The 21,400-nt window shown below is 51.5% G+C and overlaps 10 protein-coding genes across 10 annotated transcripts; 5 read left to right on the forward strand and 5 right to left on the reverse strand.

Annotated features, from left to right (window-relative positions):
* Positions 1 to 251: 251 nt before the first annotated feature.
* K489DRAFT_94824 (uncharacterized protein) lies at positions 252 to 890 on the reverse strand. Its single transcript, XM_033609062.1, has one exon. The coding sequence runs from the start codon at positions 787 to 789 to the stop codon at positions 295 to 297; it is 495 nt and encodes a 164-aa protein (XP_033455495.1). The 5' UTR covers positions 790 to 890; the 3' UTR covers positions 252 to 294.
* A 446-nt stretch (positions 891 to 1,336) lies between these two features.
* Positions 1,337 to 2,714, forward strand: K489DRAFT_384883 (uncharacterized protein). Its single transcript, XM_033605959.1, has one exon. It carries the CDS (start codon positions 1,471 to 1,473, stop codon positions 2,305 to 2,307), a length of 837 nt encoding a protein of 278 aa, XP_033455496.1. The 5' UTR covers positions 1,337 to 1,470; the 3' UTR covers positions 2,308 to 2,714.
* Positions 2,715 to 3,032: 318 nt separating this feature from the next.
* K489DRAFT_327617 (uncharacterized protein) lies at positions 3,033 to 3,326 on the forward strand (the record flags this gene model as incomplete). The annotated part of the gene is made up of 1 exon (XM_033602003.1): positions 3,033 to 3,326. A coding segment is annotated over one exon (294 nt), but the record flags the coding sequence as incomplete, so codon positions are not given.
* Positions 3,327 to 3,523: 197 nt separating this feature from the next.
* On the forward strand, positions 3,524 to 5,423 carry K489DRAFT_384884 (uncharacterized protein). Its single transcript, XM_033605960.1, has one exon. The coding sequence runs from the start codon at positions 4,018 to 4,020 to the stop codon at positions 5,362 to 5,364; it is 1,347 nt and encodes a 448-aa protein (XP_033455498.1). The 5' UTR covers positions 3,524 to 4,017; the 3' UTR covers positions 5,365 to 5,423.
* A 1,329-nt stretch (positions 5,424 to 6,752) lies between these two features.
* On the reverse strand, positions 6,753 to 8,535 carry K489DRAFT_384887 (2,6-dihydropseudooxynicotine hydrolase). The gene has a single exon (XM_033605961.1). It carries the CDS (start codon positions 8,114 to 8,116, stop codon positions 6,869 to 6,871), a length of 1,248 nt encoding a protein of 415 aa, XP_033455499.1. The 5' UTR covers positions 8,117 to 8,535; the 3' UTR covers positions 6,753 to 6,868.
* A 494-nt stretch (positions 8,536 to 9,029) lies between these two features.
* Positions 9,030 to 9,889, reverse strand: K489DRAFT_384889 (uncharacterized protein). The gene has a single exon (XM_033605962.1). It carries the CDS (start codon positions 9,824 to 9,826, stop codon positions 9,275 to 9,277), a length of 552 nt encoding a protein of 183 aa, XP_033455500.1. The 5' UTR covers positions 9,827 to 9,889; the 3' UTR covers positions 9,030 to 9,274.
* Positions 9,890 to 10,900: 1,011 nt separating this feature from the next.
* On the reverse strand, positions 10,901 to 11,305 carry K489DRAFT_374304 (uncharacterized protein; the record flags this gene model as incomplete). The annotated part of the gene is made up of 1 exon (XM_033603514.1): positions 10,901 to 11,305. The coding sequence occupies one exon, from the start codon at positions 11,303 to 11,305 to the stop codon at positions 10,901 to 10,903; it is 405 nt and encodes a 134-aa protein (XP_033455501.1).
* A 2,638-nt stretch (positions 11,306 to 13,943) lies between these two features.
* On the forward strand, positions 13,944 to 16,284 carry K489DRAFT_384892 (MFS general substrate transporter). The gene is made up of 2 exons (XM_033605963.1): positions 13,944 to 15,923; positions 15,980 to 16,284. Exons 1-2 carry the CDS (start codon positions 14,414 to 14,416, stop codon positions 16,144 to 16,146), a joined length of 1,677 nt encoding a protein of 558 aa, XP_033455502.1. The 5' UTR covers positions 13,944 to 14,413; the 3' UTR covers positions 16,147 to 16,284.
* Positions 16,285 to 16,400: 116 nt separating this feature from the next.
* K489DRAFT_384893 (mitochondrial carrier) lies at positions 16,401 to 18,162 on the forward strand. The gene is made up of 3 exons (XM_033605964.1): positions 16,401 to 16,967; positions 17,097 to 17,145; positions 17,204 to 18,162. Exons 1-3 carry the CDS (start codon positions 16,614 to 16,616, stop codon positions 17,866 to 17,868), a joined length of 1,068 nt encoding a protein of 355 aa, XP_033455503.1. The 5' UTR covers positions 16,401 to 16,613; the 3' UTR covers positions 17,869 to 18,162.
* K489DRAFT_384895 (uncharacterized protein) lies at positions 18,013 to 21,312 on the reverse strand. Its single transcript, XM_033605965.1, has one exon. It carries the CDS (start codon positions 21,157 to 21,159, stop codon positions 18,313 to 18,315), a length of 2,847 nt encoding a protein of 948 aa, XP_033455504.1. The 5' UTR covers positions 21,160 to 21,312; the 3' UTR covers positions 18,013 to 18,312.
* Between the last annotated feature and the right edge of the window lie 88 nt (positions 21,313 to 21,400).

The raw sequence follows: 21,400 nt of genomic DNA on the forward strand, positions 1-21,400 counted from the left end.
CAGTATCCGCAGGGGAAAATAAGGGTTTGGGTTGCAGCTGGAGGGTCACGCTGAGACCCTAATCTATACGGATGAGTGACTCTCGCCATAGTGTACGCGACATGTACAATCTAGATCTATGCCAAGACCTATGTCAAGCAAGTCAAGCAAGTCTCAATCTACGGCTTGACTTGATTACTCATAAAAACCTGGCCGACTTGACTTGGTGACTAACCGCATTTGGATCAAGTCAAGCAAGTCAAGCAAGCCGGACTTGCTTGTGGCCACCTCTGCCGTACATCAATCGGACGTGTGCTACTCGCACGGAATCGCGAGCAGAAGTTGCCCACAAAATGAAGCCGATACGCGACATGACTTCAAAGGACAACTACTCTCGATTGATGGATCTCCCTTCCGAGCTATTAGCGCAGATCGTGTGCATGCGTCTAGACATCGCCTCAATTTTGCGACTAGCCTGTGTCTGCCAGCGATCGAGAACTGTCTAGCAGGATAACACTGCATCAATGTCTGCTCGATTCTCTCGTTTACACGCTCGGGGCTCATGGGAGTAGTTGCACTGTCGAGGCTGGAGGCTGAGGTCACATTGCATGACTCAACAGCGGAAGTTGGCATTGATGCCGATGTACGCTCCCAACCACCAGTGATGGAACGCTTTACCTTTGCAGTGTCGGTCATCAGCGGCGAGTACGCGGCTAAAGTCGCACTGGCGAATCGTGCTTTGCGACAGAGATAAGGCTGACAAGTCACGGGCTGAAGCTGGAAATCTGGTCTTGAAATGCTCGCCGTCATTGCTATCTGAATGCCCTCGTCCAAAAAATGTCGCAATGTGATGAAGTATGGCACCCATCCTATGAGAGCACCATCCCGGCCAAATCTCCCCAGTTTCCAGATCGATCTCTATAGTGCCTCAAATTGACGTCGCCCATTCAAGGAATGCCTGCCGAAAACCTTTCGCAACAAACAACTGAAAGTGGCGAGTTCTGCTGTAGGTACTAGGTGAGGTTGATTCCATGGATTATCTCTTGGTGTATCCCGAGAACGGGGATGTCGATACGGCAAAATTGAAGCGCAGATGTATCATATCTCAATTTCGAAATACAACTGATCGGAGCTTGTCGGAAGCCTGTCCTTATCAATCTAAGAATATGTCACCCCTGTCTTCATCAAGCCAAGAATATGTCATCATCGCCCTGTGCCTTATTGTCGGACCAATCAGCAATATGAACGTGGTGGTACATTGTATCATCACCACGTAGAAGCTGCATGTACCGACTCACCGGTCGAAGCAGATGGTCCACCGGTCGAAGCAAAGGTGCGGGGAAAGCGCCACGATTGTATCGTGATGATAAGGCTCAACGTGATGTGCTCCATGACACTTCACATATCTCCTATTTCCCATGCAGCTATAAGTACCCTCTAGATGCCGCAATTATTCCATCTGGTCGGAATGCAGTTCAACCTATCTCCACCATGGCAGCGATGGAGCGCACATTCCTTCCAGCGAGCATTTACAACACTCTTCCAAATATTCGCCAAGTCTTTGATGTTCCAGAGGACAACAAACTCGACATAGCGGATCTAAAAGATTTACTCGACAAACATGGCGTCAGTAAACAAGTACGGATCAAGCTGATCCACATTCACTTCAAACTCAAGGATGGCGAGGTGTTCGCAGCCCGCGACGTACAAGTTCCCAACATTGGGCCCGTCAAGATGATGTCACCGGTTGTGCCAAATGAGGGAGCACAGCTCTACGGGTATCATTACTTTGTGAATGATGACGGCAAGTTGGCAGCGTACGAGTACATGAGTGCACCTGGCCCTAGCCTCGCCGGCCACGGGGCATTTCTAGAAGAGTTCTGTCACATCGTGAAGGGTCGTGGCTTACAGCACAAGCTTGGGTTGTCCCTACGATCCGGAGAAAACATGAAGTCCACACGGGAGCTCGAATTCGCTGCTGCACGGACTTGTATCGACGTGCCATACGACGTTGAGTTCCCACGCAGCGAATATGTCGCAACGCACGACACTACGACCGAATTTTCGCGCATAGACCCAGAAGAACCAGCAACAAGACATTCCCATCACAAACATTGCAGGCATTGCAAGTATTCGAAAGCGGCTCGCCTTCCCAGGCCGATGTCGGGAACAGAGCTGGGTGACGTCAATCTCGCCGACGAAGATGATGAGGGACTCAATGTCAGCTTTGATCTGCCGCGCAAAATTGACCTTGCTGGAATGCCAGTCGCGCCATCGTCGGACCTGTTCGGTGTAGTCTCGTATGTTGCGGACATAGTATGTGCGTAGACTATATCCTTTGGCCTGAGCTTAGCGTCGCATGTCGCCAGGTTGCAATTCGATCAATAAAAACTGTTTCCGAATTGGATTGTTGAACGTTTCTCACTCTACAACAGACCTTGTTGTAAACATGCATTCGGCCCCCCTCTGTAGAATGCTCCTTATAGCGAAAACTATCAAGATTCTTGAGAGGTGAGAGGTGCCGTTGCATTCCGATCGCTGAGAAGTGGGATCCGAGAAGTGGGATCAGAGAAGTGGGATCCGAGTATGGAGGTCGAGTATTGATTCTGTGAAGGCGACCGTTAGGCTCGGCACAAGCAGGGCTATGACTGACTATCTCTCCTTAACTCTGATGTCTGTGACTTATTGATGCAACAGACTGTGTCACTCCGGTGATCAATATACCGAATTCGCGTCGTATACTCATGCCCACCAGGAACACAATCGCGAACAGTCTCATCGTTTCGATCCCAGCCTTCTGGTCACATCCTGCTGAGATCCTCATGGAATGGCAACAGCACACCAGTTCAAGTTCAGGACTCAGAAACCTGCCTTGCTCGTATGAGTCAACAAGAGTGTTGATAGCCAGTTGAAATCTTGGCCAGGGAATAGCTTCATGGGCGCATGTTTTCCATGGTCGGCTGTTGGCGATGACGCTGTAAGCCGGCACCAACTTGCTCATCTGGAACAAGCTCATCTGTGATCTATAGGTATTACAAAAAGCCATTTCTGTCACATACGGCCACAGGCAGCTGAGAACAAGGGATCCCGTCCGCTCTCCCATATTTAAGCAGCTGACCGCGAGATTAGTACTACGGTGGGTGACCACGTGGGAATCCCTCGTGCTGTATGTTTTGCACCTTTTTGCTCTTTCTGCTCTCGGTAAACATTTGTGTTCATCAGTCCGCTCTCCCATGGTTTCTCAAAATGGCACGTCCTTTGCCTATATGTCTATTGTTCACTTCCGAGATGCTGCCATCTATCGAATATTGCCATCGTGGTTCGTGCGGACACTCTTATCCTGGTAATTTTTAGATCCGAACTCCGAGAAACCTGAGGTACCTTAGTGCTTTGTCTTCTACACCACTAAGGAGACGTCACTTTGAAAATCTGCAGACCATGAGTCGCAATCACGTGATAACCGACGTAATCCATGGATGATGTTGATATACCCCTAGCCACCTGATGGCATGCGTACGCGCTGGCATGTTTTTGTCTGCGTCCCCACAGCCCTCAGCGCCAGGATCTACGTGGTATGGTGTAGGCAAAGTCCTTCTTCTCGATTGTTGGCTCGCATCGTTCGCAGGGTTTAAAGATATATTTAAAAGATGCAAGCAGCATTTTGGGGAGCCCGGCCGAACCCCACGTAAGCGCTTGTTGGCTGAGACCTAACACGCCTGGACTGCCACAGAACTGCTTGTCCAAAATACAAGACTCCCTCCCTATTGACCCGCGGCGTGAGCGACGTCCAAGGTTGCCTGACCTCTTAGAATCCTTAAGATTACATAGTACGTCATCGAGGACCTGCGAATCAACAGCCATTTAGGATCCTCTTACCATCTTACCTTCAATGCCAAGTCACATGTGAGCAGCATATCCACGGGGAAAGATCGAGGATTTGCGATCTGAGGTGAGAATGCGCAACTCTCGTTCTAGAGGCAACATCAACGAGAGGCTCCCAGCAACGGTCCGAAACAGAGACCAAAGTCGACTGAAGCGATGGCGTTCCTCTCTCACTCCATACCTTGGCACACTCTCTCCTCGATGTTCGAGTATGCTGAATGCAAAAATCCAGGACCCCAGTACCCGGATGTGTTCGTGATTGCGCAGAAGGCACAGTGCAAGCAAGTCGAACATTTTCTCACGAGCCTCCAGAATGACATTCGTGAGCACTCCAAAATCGAGCGTGCCCGGTTCCGATCTCCTCGACAATATCGACATCAACCACGAGACTGGACCGACTCTTTTCAAATAGGAAGAACAGAGACCATCGCACATCATTCCGGAGGAGCTCCCTACGTCCAGACGCTCCAAGAGTATAATGCTGAATTGCGCCAGCGGATCTCTGGGAAGTGGGGAAACAATCATCTTGAGGATCAGCAAGATTCACCTGGTGATCGGGCGGCAGAATCCACGAATTCGGGACCATCTGCTTCGGGCGTTGCCCAGGGACTCAAATTCCGTCCCGAAAGCTTCGCTCATGACGAGGCCTGGTCTGCAATGGCACAAGATGCTCTGTGGCGCAATCTCCCCACTGGCCAGGACGACCAGGGCTGGCTCAAGACAAGGAATGTGAACGATCTTCTGCAGTTCCTCTGTGTTGACGCAGCTACTACGACCGACCTCAAACGCCGGACGCATCTGATCGACGCCATCTTCCTCCGTATCCATCGTCCGACAGCTGAAGAATACGCGCCAGATGGGACCCAATTACCTTATCCTCGGGGTCTCATTGCAGAGGCTCTCGCACCAATGGTAGAGCGGGTGTCCTTGGCATTCGTCTACGTGAATATCCTCGCGTCCATGATTGCTGGCAACCACGCTCACCCGCTGTTGAGGGAAACGCATCAGATCGCACGCCATCCGTGCAACAATCCCGCGAAAGCCTTTTCGCCTCGGATTCCGCGACCCGCATATATGAACACCAGGAGCTTCTGCAATATGCGCGCGAAAGTTTACGAAGAACACGGCGCGTTCGTGCAGGATTACCTCCTGAGCCCCATGCTCGCGCCTCATATCGGTGGTCAGCGCCCAAGGTTTGCGTATGGTCTCTCATCGAAAGACGGCAGTCCCCCGCAGGAGGGTGACATATTCGAGGATTCCGTCCGGCTCCGAGACGATGTGAAGAGCATGTGGAAAGTCTTGATCTCATGCGATATGTTCTTTCGGGAATGTGGCATGCAGCTTGACTGGGAATACATGATCAAATGTGCTCTATTCACACTCTTCCCCGAGAACATTGGGGCGCCGCAGTTGCTGGGGCTGCGTGGTCCAGCCTGTTATCCATATCGCTATACCAGTCGGGGGCGTGCGATATTAGAAGTTCCATATCCCTCAAAACCATAAACGCATGACGATTTTGACTTATCTTAGAACTCTAATTCATAATCTTCATCTGAATAAATGTCCTTGAGTAGTTGACCTTGAGACTGGGCTTAATGACAGAATCGGACAAAAATAGTATGTGGGCAAAAACCAATGGGTCTCAGCGACTTTCACAACTCTATATACCTGTTTGCATAACTTACATGGTATGAAGCCCAACTCTTCACTGGCGCAAGAGGACATCATGTTTCTTAGGTGTCTGTACAAGATAAACTGTGGTCCAGACGAGCATTTCAATACGATACCGGCGTAGATAAAACATGATGTGAATCGTCTTCCAGTGCGTGTGTAGCCCCTGTTGACTAGACGCGACGTTGATTGCATATTGCAATAGTTGGACTGATGGACGTCAAGCCTCGGGTTTCTTTCCTCGAGGTGAGCCGGGAAGAGCAGATCGAGTCGACCACATCACGCCAAAGTAGAGAGGCTTGGGTCACAGATGGAACACAATGACTTCCGTTGACAGGACAAACCCAGACAGACGATGATCGATGACGTAAAGGCCATCTTCTAGACCTGCTCCACCACTCGAAATTCCGCTACAGGAGGTGCTCCGTTCTCGCCGAGCGGGTCATCGTACCAATTGATCCGTTCGATCCGAGAGAAAACATAGTCATCCAGGATGCCGTGGAAAACCCATCTGCGTGAGCGATCCCATGTGTAATACGTCTTGGCCGAATTTACTATCCCTGGATGAATTCGAGCGACATCTTCGTCCAACTGGTTGCGGTCCATTCACCACGAGAAGTAGCCTCGGAAAGAGAGCCTCTTCGAAGATATTGGTCAGCTGGCTTGATCGGTTTGAACAATCGCGTATCACTGCAAATGGTCAACGTCCACGCACAGGTAGTGAGCCATTCACGTTCAGTTTGTAACGGCTCGGAAAGTTTCTCTCGTAGTCTTTCATTGCAACTTTTTCTCTCTTTTTATCACCGCGTCGATGTCTATTACCCATACTTGCAGATTCAGCGACGTAGTCTTCAAGACGATGGCCTGAGCCATTATTGAACGCTTTTCTTTGATCTTATTGTGCCTGGTACAACGAGCACGTTGAATAGGATACTGTTGCTGCGAGTCTCAGGCATGTGCAGAAATTGGTACGCTCAGGTGTGATCTGCGACGAGAATGTCAGTCGTCCTCAGACTCGTAACTTATTGGCAATGAATGATCAATGCTCAGCAATGTGGCTCACAAAAATTGCGACGGACGGAAGTGGCGTTGCTTCACGGTCCTACTTTGATGGGTTTCCAACCACGAGCCAGTAACGATAAGTTTTGATCAAGTGACTCATGTGCAACGCTGCGTGCTGTTACTGCTTTCTTCAGCGCGACTCGCAACACATTAAGTAGTCGTGGACATTACATCGTATCCTCATCTGACACGAATACCATCGAATTTTGTTAAGATATGGATTCGTACATAGCAACACCACAACGCAATGAAATACAGGGCCTCATCTCGATAATTAGAGTACACCGACGACATTTCCGAACCAGTCCATAATCCTTTGATTTGCATATATCAAGGCACCGCTTTGACAGTGCGCCGATGCTGCATCCGCTTCATCAAAGACGGCGAGGGTGGCTTTTGGTCCGACTGCTTCGGCGACCTTCGCAGGCTGGCCTTCGAAGAACAGGTCATCCACGGCATCCCCAACGAACGTTGGACACGTGATCTTCTCCGCAATGCCGCCTTCGAGGGTCATCTTCGCTGCTGTTTCCAAAAGTTTATGACCCGTCGCCACCCGGAAGGAATATTTTCCATGATCATGGATCCAGCGCGCAGTTGTTGGGGCGCCGGGCTTACCACTCTCCTCAAACAGATCGTCGCACTTTCGCATATCGCCGTCCAAGAATGCTTGATAAGCTTCCGGGAAAGCCTGTCGAAAGCACAAAAGGAAGTTCCAGACGCCGTCCATGAGGACGACAGCAGCGAGTCGCTGTTCAAATGCCGCGGCTCTCGCTGCTAGCCAGCCGCCAAGTGACATTCCCACCAAACCGAGTTTGCCAGAGTCGATGAAGTCCAGTCTACCCGACCTCTGCTCAGACTCGACATAATCGATGATCGGCGTCACAACTCTTTCCCATTCGGGAATGAAGCCCCGCTTTTCCTTCACAAGTAAGGTTGGCTGACCGGGACCCTCGTACAAAATGACGTTATAGCCTCTATCAAGCGCGGCGAAGCCAAAGACGTGCATTGTTTCTTGATAATTGCTATCGAAGCCACCCCCGATGATCAAGGTCGGACGTGGTCCATTTACTGGCATGCCATCGATATGATGAGCTTGGAAGATCATGCCATGGACGTTGAACCCGTACTCTGTCGGCAGAACCATCTTCTTGCCGGGAAAAGGAAGGAGCTCGTTCGCGAGGTCGAAGTACTTGGTGGACTGTGCATACGATTCTGCGATACGGGGATCCTCAGGATTGCCGTGAATGAAAAAATCCTCCAGGAAGAAATAATGGCTGGCGCGAAAGTAAACCTCGCGGAGACTGACGCGTGAGAGAGGGCCGGTTGTGCTTTGGCTCTCCTCGATCGTGGCGAGGACTCGGTGGGCTAGTGCGTGCCATTCAGAATACCAACTCTCGGGATCGCCAGGCTTTATCTTTGCAAGCACGTTGAGCTGCTCTCGAACATCGCCTCCACCGTAGCGAACAGTGCCCAGGCTCCGAAGTCCTTCGTAGTGGTATTGAGTGTCAGCTGATAGTTGCATTTCGAAAATATGTTGACAAGTAGCTCAAGAAGTCCGAATGTCGTTGCTGGTATATTTAATGAAGTCGAAGGATGATTGATGGGTTCATGACTCAATTTTTCGGTCAAGATGATGGCTCCTATATAAAACATTTTTCTCTGACTCCGAGAGCGCGAAGGTTAGTTCAGCTTACTATTGAACGGCGGTCTTACGGCTCGAGGTGGACATCTGCCTCGAATCGTACAACCCAAACTCTTCGGTCTTAGGCGACAAGGCCGACGCTCCGGGCACGGATCCGATCTCGATGAAAGATTGAACGGGTATCGGTCAGATCGGACGTTGCACTCCGATGACTAACCCGATAGTTCATCTTCGCGACGACTAATGGTCTTAGCCCACCTTGAAAGTAGGAAATGACGTCAACTCGTTCATGTTCAGCTGTCGGGTGCCCTATCCGTTTGACCAATACTGTTTGATGTCGTCCATCCTAGAATACAGACTGGAGGGTTTCAAGTGGCGAACTCGGCCCATCGCACGAAATTTACGCCGAAACCGGACACTGCGCGTGGGCAAAATGCTGCATACCTGGGTACCTAGGTACACGACCCGTACAACTTCGGTCCAGCGCACGAAAGCTAGGCCGAGATCAGCCGCCCGCACGGCCTGTGGTATCTCCGAGTTTCATTGCCTTATCCCAAGTACTGACAATCTCTGGTCTGACAAAGCGTTGCGACCTCGGAGAAGAGAAAAAGAACACGAAGTTTTCGATAGTAGGATCATCCTCCAGAAGTCTTAGCATCGGATTGAGCGATAGGAGCATCTGACAGTCTCCAGTGGCGTACTCTCGTATTTTAATGACATAATCCTCAGCCCCATTTCATTTGTTCGGGCTCCACGCATACATGAGTAGTTACAGCTTACATTGCTGCTTAACCCGGCCACTCCAACAGATAAGTGTACCCTGTGCACGCGGCACACAGGATACGAGAAGTGTTGATCAATATCTTTTCAAGTCTCAAACCCCTCAGTCTTCGAGTCTGTCAGACTTGAGATCAGCTCTTGCGCCATCTCAGCAGATATTGCACCAGCTACTTCAACTTTGTCAACATGTTTCAATCGACGAAATGCATCCCATAAGCTGTTCGCTGACGGATGAAACTGTGGATCATCTGAGTATTTCTATTCGAGAGCCACAGACAGCCGGAGGCGTCGGTCAGTCGACTGAGCATGATCCCAAATAACCTCATTAGGTTGGTGTCCTAGGAGCCATTGAGGCCCCTGCGAGCTGTCGGCGATTTGGACTAGAAGCCGACGAAGGGAATGTGGTGCCAGACCCTGGCCATCGCTGCTGTCTTGTGCGCCTATGAATGCATCCATCACGATATTCACCCGTGTTTCGAGCGCGAGTGCATGCTCAGACTCGTAATCAGGCAATGGTAGACCACAATAATCGATTCGTCCGTCTATTGCCTCCGATATAACTAGGTCTCGCGCAAACCTTGCGGTACGGTGAGTCAGCGGCCATGCTGCTGCATCTAGGCTGTTGGAGTACTCCACGCTCGGCCACGCAGCAGTGAAACCAGTCGGAGGGTCCGGATTCTGAGGTGTGTTGTCCGCACCTGGGTCGTAGATGTGGTGCGTCTTGTTCCACGCCTCATCGATCTCAATCTCGGGATAGCGATGAACGGGCGTGGAGAGGTCCAGAAGCCAGGTGTTCTCGCCGTATAACATAGTGTTCCAGGCCTGATTAAGTCCTGTGGAAACACGGGTTATAGCAGTCAAATTCTTATACTCATGCATGAATGACACAGGAAAGAAACGGTGCTGCAGATATTTGTGAATCGTGATGTGATGCATGACATGCCAGACGTTTATCCAAGAACATCGTCTTGAATTGATTTCCTGAGACTTGTCTAGCTCCGGCGGTTGACCTCCAGATTCCCTCCGAATGTGCTCTTCCACACTGGTACAATGAAATATTCCTCCAGTGGGTATTAGGTAGCGGACGATCTGAAGCCATATCTCCGTCGGTAGGCTTTTGCAGCGAACGCGCCGATTGTGGGGACGGCATGCGGGACCGATGTCCTTGGATTTTTTGGTTTTGTACAAAGGAGCGCCGTAGGTTTCGAGCTTCGTCTGTTCGGCGAACCTGTTGATCCTCATGGCTCCAATTTCTATGTACGACGGCGGGTTTCTGCCATGAGTCATGTCCCATTCCACCGGACGCACCCACCAAATACCGCATGACACACGGCCTTTCACCTCGCGACGTAGCACTCGGGCCGCACGAGCATCGTGGCCTGAAGTCAAGGCTCTCTTGGCCACCTCAGCAGCTTCACGACGAGGGCCTTTCCGACCTTGGCCCCTTCTGATACGACGTCGAATGTCCAAAACCCGCTGAGTGCGCGAACTGAGTGTCCGCGTTGTCGGTCTTGTACGAGCCATGATGCCCTCGCCGAGGTCAAGAAATCTATCCTGCTCAGTGATTCAGGATGGTCGTATTCTTGTGAGCAATGTGTACAATTCTCGTGGCGACGGGCTTGCGATCGACTGTCCAGGCGGGATCAACGAAGTCCGCGGCTCTTCGCTGTGCTGTTTTCGAGCTTTGCAATACTCATCCAACCAAAGTACAATATCTCGACCTGTAGATGCCTGGAGAAGCGGCGCATATAAAACTTCCAACGTTGGCGACTAGTGCTGTGAAGGTACATGCTCAACTTTGTGATCAACATCAGCCCACAAAATTGTATCACGGATTTATTAAAATCCATGGAAAGCACTCCAAAATACTGCATGGTGATTCCTCTAGTATGGTCGGTCTTCGCCATATTTCTGCCCCTGACTGCGTGATCCATTAGACCATTGACCGCGTTTTCGGCCCAGAAACGTGAGCCTAGCATCAAAAGAGAATACCGTCTGAGGCGCTAACGATTCTTGCAACGTCCATTCACGTTGGGACCATCTGGACTTCGGAGGTAGACGGAAGATAATTCGCGACGTGCCTTGTCGTGACATGAGCGAAGACGGATTTGAAAGATTTTCTGGGGCACTCGCACACCTGCGAGGTGCATATGAGCCATTTGACGACGACTCCTCGTCATTGGCGGGAGACACATACGCAGCTACCGGGAAGGGCTTGAAGTTTGCGTTGAATTTCAGATCTTCCGAAAAAGCGTAGCATGCTACTGCGTCTCTGTACCAAGTGTACATTGAATTTGTGGATCCAGACAGCTCAGCAGTACTCGCTTTATCGAGGCAACATGTGTCGACTCATGCCCATTCAAGGCCATGAGACCCGACCATTCCACAACAATGCCTGATCTTCCGAAATCCCGACGACTTAGGGTTCTCTTCTACTTGAAACGAGACTTTGTCCTCCGTGGAACCCAAGCAGTGAGATCGTATCGCATATGGTGGCACATTGGGGCCGATGAACTCTTTCAGCACCATGCACTGAGGGTCAGTGGTGATCAGCCGCGAGGCCGACAGATATGACAGATCTGAATGGATGTTATCTTCTCGTCAAGTCTATCGTCGCACCAGCGATGCGGCTGAGATGTTGGGCCACAATCTTACATATATAAATGCCGGGGTCCGCTCACCCAGGGCGCTTCGTCTGTCGCTCACAGGTCACTGGCCAGGGTTAATGCAGGACGCTGACTCTCTTCATCAAGAACAATGGAATGCGACAGAACGGCAATCGTGGACGTCCTTCAAGTCTGCATATGACAACCACAAGGCCGAGTAGTGAGTTGAGTCCCAGACAATTTTGATCACGGAGAGTCAAGAACGTTGTTGATGACACGACCAAGACCACCACCACGAACGTGAAGTGAAAACAACAACGAAATTGTTCCTCTATCTATATGCTTCCCTCGGTCTGGTACTGGAACAAAGCATTTCTTCTCAACCCATAAATCGTTTGTCGTCATCGCTGTCAAATAGTCAAATGCATTGTCATCAGCATTGGATTCCTCGACCACACGGAATGCAGGCAAGAGGACACAAGCATCGAGTATTTCCCTTTCGCTGATCAAGAGTGCATATAATGTCGAACCGAGTACTGATAGTTGTATGTTGTCCCTCGCTCGTTCCCGATCACATATTTGACAATTGTGAATTTTCGTGATGTCTGAAAGGACGAGGTCTTGCTGTCAGAATGATTCATCCCTCCGAGTCTGATCAGATTTGAAAGAATGAGGACACTGGAACTCACATCGTCTAGCACACGGTTACTTGCTAAAATCCCAGTGATATTGCCACGAATATTCAGCATCTGCCTGACCTATGAGGCGTAACAACTGAAGATAACGAAGAGGAAAGAAAAGTCCATGATTGTGCGTCGAGTTGGATGAGCCTTGAGATGTGATGTGCTGATACCTTGCGATAACGTTGTAACGACCTTGACTTGAGACAGCGGCCCAGGATAAGTACGAAGGTGTTGTGTCAAGAATACAATGTCGCTCTCGAATAGTTTTGGACACAAAAATGACGGGAACAGCTCGCTTTAAAACGTCCGAGCCGATGTCATTAGCATATGCCATGATGTATCGAGAACAGAAGCCGTTTTCGGAAAGCCTGAACTGGATGCGCCGAGGCAGATTGAGATCTGACTCGAAATGACTCCATAGTGACTATGCAGACAGCAGCAACTGATGTACGTATCTGCCTAGCTTAATGAATCATCCAATAGATTCTCATTCTCCTAACATCTTCGAGACAATCGAGGCAATCGAAACACGAATATGTGTTAGCGTCAAACCCGCGTGGAAGCCTGGTTGTCGATCTCTTGACCTACCCCTCCCACGTCACTGCCTTTCCTGAACCTTATCTGTTGACACATGCGAGACATACAGGTATAGGTGAATTCAGACGGAGCAATCGAAAAGCTGACCAAAAACGATGTCTCAATTGTCTCTGCCTTTCGAGCCGTGAAATGGCCGGGCAGCAGGTGAGTCATCGGCGAGGATCAGTATCTGATGGGTTGTCATTATACTTCCTCCAATGTGACAGACCTGTAGTATCGGCGACGTGAAAGCCTTACAGGTGCCTACCCCTCATGCTCTCAGAATCGTCATGAATACAAGAGGAATTGGCGGGCGAGCGAAATCACGGGCCAATGGTTCGGCTGGAATTTGCGCTTTCGCGAATGAAACGCGGAACGAGGGAATCCTGTCGGCCGGAATGCACGACACCTTGTGTAGTTTTATGAGAGCCGTTCTGTTGAGGTGTGGGTATCAGTAGACCGGAAACATTGAGTATTGAGTAGCAACAAGGCCTTTTTGAGAAATCAGTTTCGAGACTGCGATGTGGTTGTTCAGGCCGAGCATGAATGCAGGGCGGATTGTGCCAAAATACAGGGCCAGACCGTTCTGGAAACTCATCAAACAGGGATCGACAACTCCGACTTCTCATCGACTGCCACAGCAGGACAATTGATGGCCGATCGCGACGATCAACTCACGTGCTTAGTTGCTGGAACTATCCCCAGTGCGTACCACAATATGCGGATCGTGTAGTACCAAATGTGACATTCTTTCTCCTTGCGTGAAAAGCACGAAATTTCTTGATACGGTCTTGACGCAGGTAAGATGTCCATTACGTGCGTTCGACAGATCTACATGACGCGTCACCTTGAAACAATGTACAGGCGATCAGAAGCGGAATAGTAAAAAGTCTACGAGCGTGATGCAAATCCTCGGGTGCAGATGTAAAGGGTGCAGTGGAGAAAGAGTGAAGACGGCCAAAGGAAACGCGCTTGCCCCGCTTCCCCAGTTTGGTGACGGTGGACAACTCTCCTCGCCAAATGACCGCCAGTTCGAAACAATCACTGCATCGGCACGGCACGACTTTCCTCGAACAAGGTTCCGCCAACCGTCGCAATGCTGTTGATGTTCTTGGTGGCCTATCACCCTACCAACCGTCGTTGGAATGATCATCCATCACAATATGGCCACAGGCGGATCACTGTGCCCGTCTGGGTAAGATCTCCGACCCGAATTTGATGGTCTAAGACTTGACAACCAGAGATAAAAGTCGGCCCGAAGGATCCGGCGAGAGGCGGCCCCCAAAAGGCGAGTGCTTCACCGATAACAATTTTTCTTTATCTTTTGCAGATCATTTGCAGAGGACTCGAGCCTGGCAATCCCCCAAGCATGCTACACCTCTTAGATCGCGACACCTCACGTGTACATTTGCATGCCAAATAGAGCTCGGTGTGCGCAAGTCAATCGCGCACGCGACGTTGCGCATAACGACCGACGATTATCTCCGTAGCTCGCGACCACGCGCGTCTTGCGATCAACAGAGACCAGGACTATGGACATCTCGGCACAAGACCGTGAAGCTCTCCCTGCCGAACCACAATTTTGGATTCCTGGAACAGTGCAGCTTCTCAAAAAGAACTCCGATGGCAGTGGGAAGCTGACGGAAGAAATCAAACTTAACCCAACGCCGACGACCAGCCCGAATGACCCATTGAATTGGTCGCCCTTGCGCAAATATTGGCATGCGGCCCTCATCCTGTTTATTGTCGGCCTGACCGCTGCGACGTCTAACGATGCCGGATCCGCTGGAGATGCGATCGATGCGGAACTCGGAATCGATTATTCTGTGCAGAATACAGCCGCTGGCGTGCTCTTCGTTGCAATCGGCTACTGGGCGCTCCTAGCTAGCCCGATGCCATGGCTTTACGGACGCAGACTGCAGTACATACTTTGCTTGATATTTTCGCTCGTCGGAGCCATCTGGTTCTCCAAATTACAGAGTTCGGGCGATCTCATCGCCGGCCAACTTTTCGTCGGCGCCTCACAATCGTGTGCCGAAGCCCTTGCTCAGCTTTCCCTGTCTGATCTCTTCTTTCAACATCGACGCGGGACTGTTCTAGGTCTTTACATTCTGGCAACATCCGTCGGAACGTTTCTGGGTCCTCTGGTTGGTGGCTTTATATCAGTGACGGATTGGCGATGGGTCGGCTGGGGTGCTGTCATCGTGTCGGCGGTCACCCTCGTCGTGTTCTACTTTGGCCTCGAAGAGACGACATTCAACCGAGAGATCTTCTTGGGTCGACGCTTAGAAGGCGAATCGAACACAAATTCACACACGTCTGTGCCTGATGGAGATGAGAAGCCAAAGGGTATTTCTAGCGGGTCCACAACGAATGTCATTTCAGAGTCCTCGCATATCGCGAACGTTCCGTACACATCAGTCGAAGATCCACCAAAGAGCTATCGCCAAAGGATTGCGCTCATCACGCGCAGTCCAAACACAAGAGGCCTCGGCTTCAAACAGTACTTTATGCGCATCTGGCATACGTTGCGGATCTTTGCATTCCCGGCCGTGCTCTTTTCTGGCCTACAGTGGGGTGCACAGGACGCCTGGTTGAGTTTCTATATCACTACCCAGGACACCAGCTACTACGATGACCCCTACAACTATGGCGACGAAGCAGTGGCGATCATGAATGTGCCCACCTTGATCGGTGCTGTCATCGGTTGTATTTATGGCGGATGGTTCAGCGATATTTTCGTGAAGTGGTGCGCTAGACGTAGAGGAGGCGTCAGCGAAGCAGAGGATCGCTTGTGGCTCTTGCTGGCTTCGGCGGTGATCAACCCAGCTGGTCTCATGCTTTTCGGGATCGGGACAGCTAACGGACTCGACTGGCCAGCGACATATGTCGGCCTGGGATTCATAGGCTTCGGCTGGGGATGTAGTGGCGATCTGGCACTCGCCTATTTGATGGACGTTTATCCAGACATGGTGCTTGAAGGCATGGTGGGTGTCGCCGTGATCAACAACAGCCTCGCCTGCATCTTCACATTCGTCTGCAGTAAGTTGTCTCGTCCAGAGTTCCCTTTGTGAAAGACATCCCTGACGATTCCACAGGCATCTGGCTCGACAACTCTGGGACTGCAAATACCTTCATTGCCATTGGAGTGCTATCGGCGTTCTTTCAGCTGCTTACTATTCCCATGTTGATCTGGGGCAAGGATTTCCGGCGCTGGACGCTCCCTGGCTACACGAAGTTCTTGTACTTGCGGGATGGAATGTGATATGTCCTGGACGTTTGTAAAACACATGATGCAGCGATTCTCATGTGGAGTTGATCATGTTTGATGTTATCATGAATATAGATACTGCCCTGGACAAAACAACAATATATATACATATATATATTGGCACGTGCCGATGTTTTTCTTTGTCTCCGACTCGGGAAAGATGACGATTGCCGCGAAAGGCCGAGGTCGCCCAAGCTAAAAAGCTGGCGCCGGGCGGCAGCCATTGGCCGTTCAGACTTAGTAACACACGACGATCTGTGTACACAATATCTCCAGCGACAGAGCTTTATCATTCGCGCGTGTTCATCAGCGGCCCAAATAATAGAACGGCATCCGGCGTGAAGATTGTCGCAGATTCGGTGGTGACTTGACGATCAGGCGACGTTACGGGCATTAAATCCGACCGACCTTCCTCCTCCGACCAGCTGCTCAGCCAGCTCATCGCCTTATCTACACGCACAATGGGCTCTCCATCAGCGTCCGAAACGGCCAAGGCCGCCACACAAGGCAACCTGCAACCTCTCAAGGACAACATCTCCGACCTCAAGCACACCGCACAAGCCAAGCTCGATGCCGCCGCCCAGAGCCTACCGTCAAACACAGCGGAGCTGAAGGAGGATGTCAAGGAGGCTGGCAAGAAGGCTTTCCAGTCTCTGCGGGACTTCGCGGCCGGAGGTGTGGGTGGTGTCTGCTCGGTTGTTGTTGGACATCCCTTCGATTTGGTCAAGGTCCGGTTACAGACGGCGGAGAGCGGTGTCTACAAGGGCGCGATGGATGTCGTCCGGAAGACGGTGGCTCGAGAGGGTTTGGCCAAGGTAAGTTTCGCTCATGAGGAGGATTCGGGGGGGAGGAGGAATATTGCGCGAGAAGCGAAAGGAAGGATTCATGCGATGGATGATATATACTGGGCAGAGGACACCCCCAGCTGATTTTGATGATCACAGGGAATGTACGCTGGTGTTTCCGCGCCATTGGTCGGTGTCACACCTATCTGTGAGTAAACATCCTGACCTACACATGACTGCAGGGATACTGACATGCCCCTCTATAGTCGCCATCAACTTCTGGGCCTACGGTGTCGGCAAACAGCTCGTGGAATCCTTCTCGAACAACAAAACCGGCCAATTGACCGTCGCCCAAGTGTCCGCCGCCGGCCTCTTCTCCGCCATCCCCATGACCGTCGTCACCGCGCCCTTCGAACGCGTGAAGATCATCCTCCAAATCCAAGGTCAGAAAGAGCTCGCACCAGGCGAGAAGCCGCGCTACAGCGGCGGTGTGGACGTCGTGCGACAGCTCTACAAGGAGGGCGGTCTCCGCTCCGTCTACCGCGGTAGTCTGATGACCTTTGCCCGTGACGGACCCGGCTCAGCGGCGTACTTCGCGACCTACGAGACCATCAAGCGCTACCTGACACCCAAGGACCCCGTCACCGGCAAGGCCGGTGAGCTCAGCATTCCCGCCGTCATGGCGGCTGGTGGTGCGGCCGGTGTGGCTATGTGGACCGCTGTGTTCCCGCTGGACACGGTGAAGAGCCGTCTGCAGAGCTCGGAGAAGAGCCAGTCGATCTCGGCATGTGTCAAGGAGCTGTACGGCAAGGGCGGTGTCAAGGCTTTCTTCCCTGGTATCGGCCCAGCTATGGCGAGAGCTGTTCCTGCCAACGCGGCGACTTTCGTGGGTGTCGAGTTAGCGCACAAGTTGATGGACAGGGTTTTCTAGACGTTTTCTACATTTTCCCAATGTGTACAGGGAGACTTGGTTTGGGCAGCGGGAGCGCTTCAAGGGACTCACACTGCTGCATTTAATAGATGATACGAACAGCTTCTAGAGAGATATGGGACGCTCCTATACTGGAGGCGTTGTCGGAACCGCGCAGAACTCGGAGGGCCGCTTCATCAGCAGCCCACGATGACATTTGTGTTATATAAGTAGGCCGGTGAACTAGGCCCAGCACTCTGCAACAAACAATAACAATGAATCATCAGGGACGTTCCGGTCCCGGGGGTATTTTCCTTTCCAACTCCTTGTTCTACAATGATAAAACTCTGCGCATTCCGACCACCACGCGTGTTTCAATTCTGAAGCACACGATTCCCAACATCCTATTCGTCAACCGAACGACTGCAAACTCGTTCACACCATCACATCACCAGCAGATAATGATCAGACCCCGCCAGCTCTACACTTCTGCAAGAACGTCTCCCTGCTCATATCGCCATAAGCACGCTTTGGACCAGCAGGCGTACTGTGAACGTTATGCGCTGCGGTCTTTTTGGCCAGTTTCTGGTGCACAGGAGACTCCGGTATTACAGTTGCCTGGATCTTGGGCTTCTTTGCGGCATGTCGAGCTTTGAGTTTGGCAGCCGCTGTGGTCGATGTGGCTTGTTCTTGGCTTGGCTCGGGTGACGGTGATCGACGTCGACGCTTTTTCGATTTTGTGGCCCCGGTTCTTGTGTGATTTTCAGTTTGACTGCTCGCGACGACTGCTTCTACTGCATGCTTCTGATTTTGAACTCCCTTGGACGCATCGGCTGCTTTGAGATGATTCATCTCAATGTTCGATGTCGCGCGAAGGATCGGAGGTTGGATGTTGCTCGCTGCGCCAGTCGTGGGTGCGTGTCTGGCATTAAGGCCAGTGGCAGAATACCGACCATCCTGAGTCTTTCGGGTAACCTTTGTAGTATTGTGTTGTAGAGGCCAGTCGGCTTCTCCGAAGCGGATTGGACCATCGTCCAGGTCTGACGATTGGTCTAAATCCTCAAGCGAGGATGGAATTCTTGACATCTGTGATACATCCACTTGATTCTCTCGGACTTGTGCCGCAGGTGCTAATGTCCCTGTGGACCGCCCACCAGCGGCCAAGTCCGATGCTCGTTCGGTCTCGGCCTGCGCTCGGGACCTCAGTGCGTTCAAGCGTTTCTTGGCCTTTTTCGAAAGCTTGGGGGTGCTCTCGTCATGCTCACCAGAGAGCTGGTTCCGGGCTTTGGCCTTGGCTTTCTCTTTCTCCAACTCTTCGGAATACCGAATCCAGGCGGCTTCCTCTCGCGTGCAATCAACGAGGTCATACCGCCAGAGCCGCGGGAGGATTTTCGCAGAGACATTGCCCATACTAAGGATTGAGTCTAGCAGGAACTCCATCTTCTGGCGAGGATGACATTGATCGTCGTTCTGTAGAGCTCTCATTACTGGCGACGGTTGAAACTCGTAGCTAGCTGTGCAATAAGCAATTTGACGAAGTCTGGTGATTAAAGCAGGATCACCAATGCTGGATAGCTTGCTTTGCAGTGCAGCGTCGGACACCGCTCGCCAGAACTGGTCGTTTCCGGTGCCCAGGTCTTGATTGTTCTCGATCAAATCAGCCATTGCAGGGTTTCTACCAAGTGCGACCAGGTTTTCTCTGATTACGTCGTAGTAGTCACCGCGATCAAATATGTGGAGATGCTGCTCTGCCGTGATGTCAGGTTGTCTTGCTTGTGCGTTAGACACTTCGATTCGAGGCGCTTTTTCCGGCATAGCAATACTAGATGAGCTCGTGACTGGCGTTGGCTGTTGCAGCGTCGGCCGTTCCTCTTGGATGTTATCTGGGGCGCTTTCTGGAAGTTCTTGTCTCATCGCTGGCAAATCGTCGTCCGACATGATCAGATCATCCGAATTCTGAACCTCCTTTGATATCGGATCCGTCGACATCAGCTTCATCTGAGGACTGTCAGGCTGAACCGAATCGGAAAGTGTTTCCACTGGTGGTTGCGAGCTCTTTGGCCGCTCCACGGGGATAACCACAGCTACTACTACTCTCTCCGTCGCTTGCGGGTCCAACACCTGCCCTGCATCCAAGTCTTCTTCCACAAAAGTCATGCCCTCGTCGATGTGACTCGCCAATGGTCGGTTTCCAGTAGCAAGCTCATGCGCTGCTCTCTCCACAGCCGCATCGCCAGGCATCGTCTTGCTGGCATGTTTGTACGCTCGTTGTATGTAGTCCCTCAGGCTTCGTGCGCTTCTTTGAGGCACAACAGCTATTAGTGCGGCTAACAACGCATCGTAGACAGGTCCTTTCCCAGTACAAACCGTACCAAGGAACTCGGCTCGTGTAAGACTCTGAGCCTGTAGCGTCCCATCCAAAGTCTGCTTAATAGCCTCCTTTTCTGATTCGGAAAACGGACCAGAGCGTTTGGTGTCCAGGCCCGGAAAATATCGACGGCAGAACTTTCTCAAGCTTCGCCAGTCGCGAGTGGGCAGCGCCTCTCTGAAAGCGATCTTGTATGGAACCTCGGGTCCTGTGTTTCCCCATCTTGCGATCTCTGCCTGTAGTTGCTCGCGACTTAGATTCATCAAATCACATGATCGCTCAAAGGCAGAGCCGAGTATTGCTATTTCGGTTCTATCAAAAGGGCCTTTCTTTAGTCCCGATCTTTTGACCTTGCCGTGTGATGTGACTTCGTCTTCGACTTCATCATCCGTTTCGTCATTCTGGTGACCCTTCTCCAGCTCTTCAACTTCGGGATCTTCTTCTGCTTCTTCGTCTGCGTTGGGCCGATCGCCCTCGTCCACGTCGTCTTCTACATTATTCTCGTACACAATTTCTGGGCTCTCCGATTGCACCCATTGCGATGACTGCTTATCTTGTGGAGGTGGCTGTACAGCTGGACGATGCCGTGGCTTGGAGGTAGCCGCCGCCGGGGTTCTCAAGATGACCTCGTCCTCGTCGGGCGGTGACAGTCGTCGTCGCTTAGATCTTTTGCGCTCGAATGCGGATTTAGCGTGTGTGGTATTCGTGCTGGCCGCCTTCGTGGCCCTTGCTCTGCGACGCTCCATTGGGGTAGCATATTTTCCGTGGACTTCCGGTGATGAATTCAAAAGGCGATTGATGTGTGCTTGACTGGATTTGTATGCAGATTGTTCCAATTCACGTGCAAGAATTTGACTGCCGGTGTCACTTGGAGTTTGCGCCCTCTCCGGCTCGTGGTGAGCTTGCGTCGCAGGCGGCTGCAATTGCGATGATGAATTCCCCATCTCGAACGTCTTTTGTTGCCGCGTATCTGTCGCGTCAATCCGGATGTCGGATCCGATGCATAATGAATACCAAGAGTGCTGGCTGCCTCAACCAGATCTCTCAGCGTGTGGCGTGTGTTCCCGCGCGAGCACTTCTTCAGCAATGAGCCGATGGCTGCGCTTGGAAGTGAATTAATAAACATACACATCACCTGCAGGGCGCCGGTAGCTACGGGCGGGACCCTTCAATAATCAGAATTAG

This window comes from Dissoconium aciculare, assembly GCF_010015565.1.
Source record: "Dissoconium aciculare CBS 342.82 unplaced genomic scaffold K489scaffold_18, whole genome shotgun sequence".
Lineage (NCBI taxonomy): Eukaryota > Fungi > Ascomycota > Dothideomycetes > Mycosphaerellales > Dissoconiaceae > Dissoconium > Dissoconium aciculare.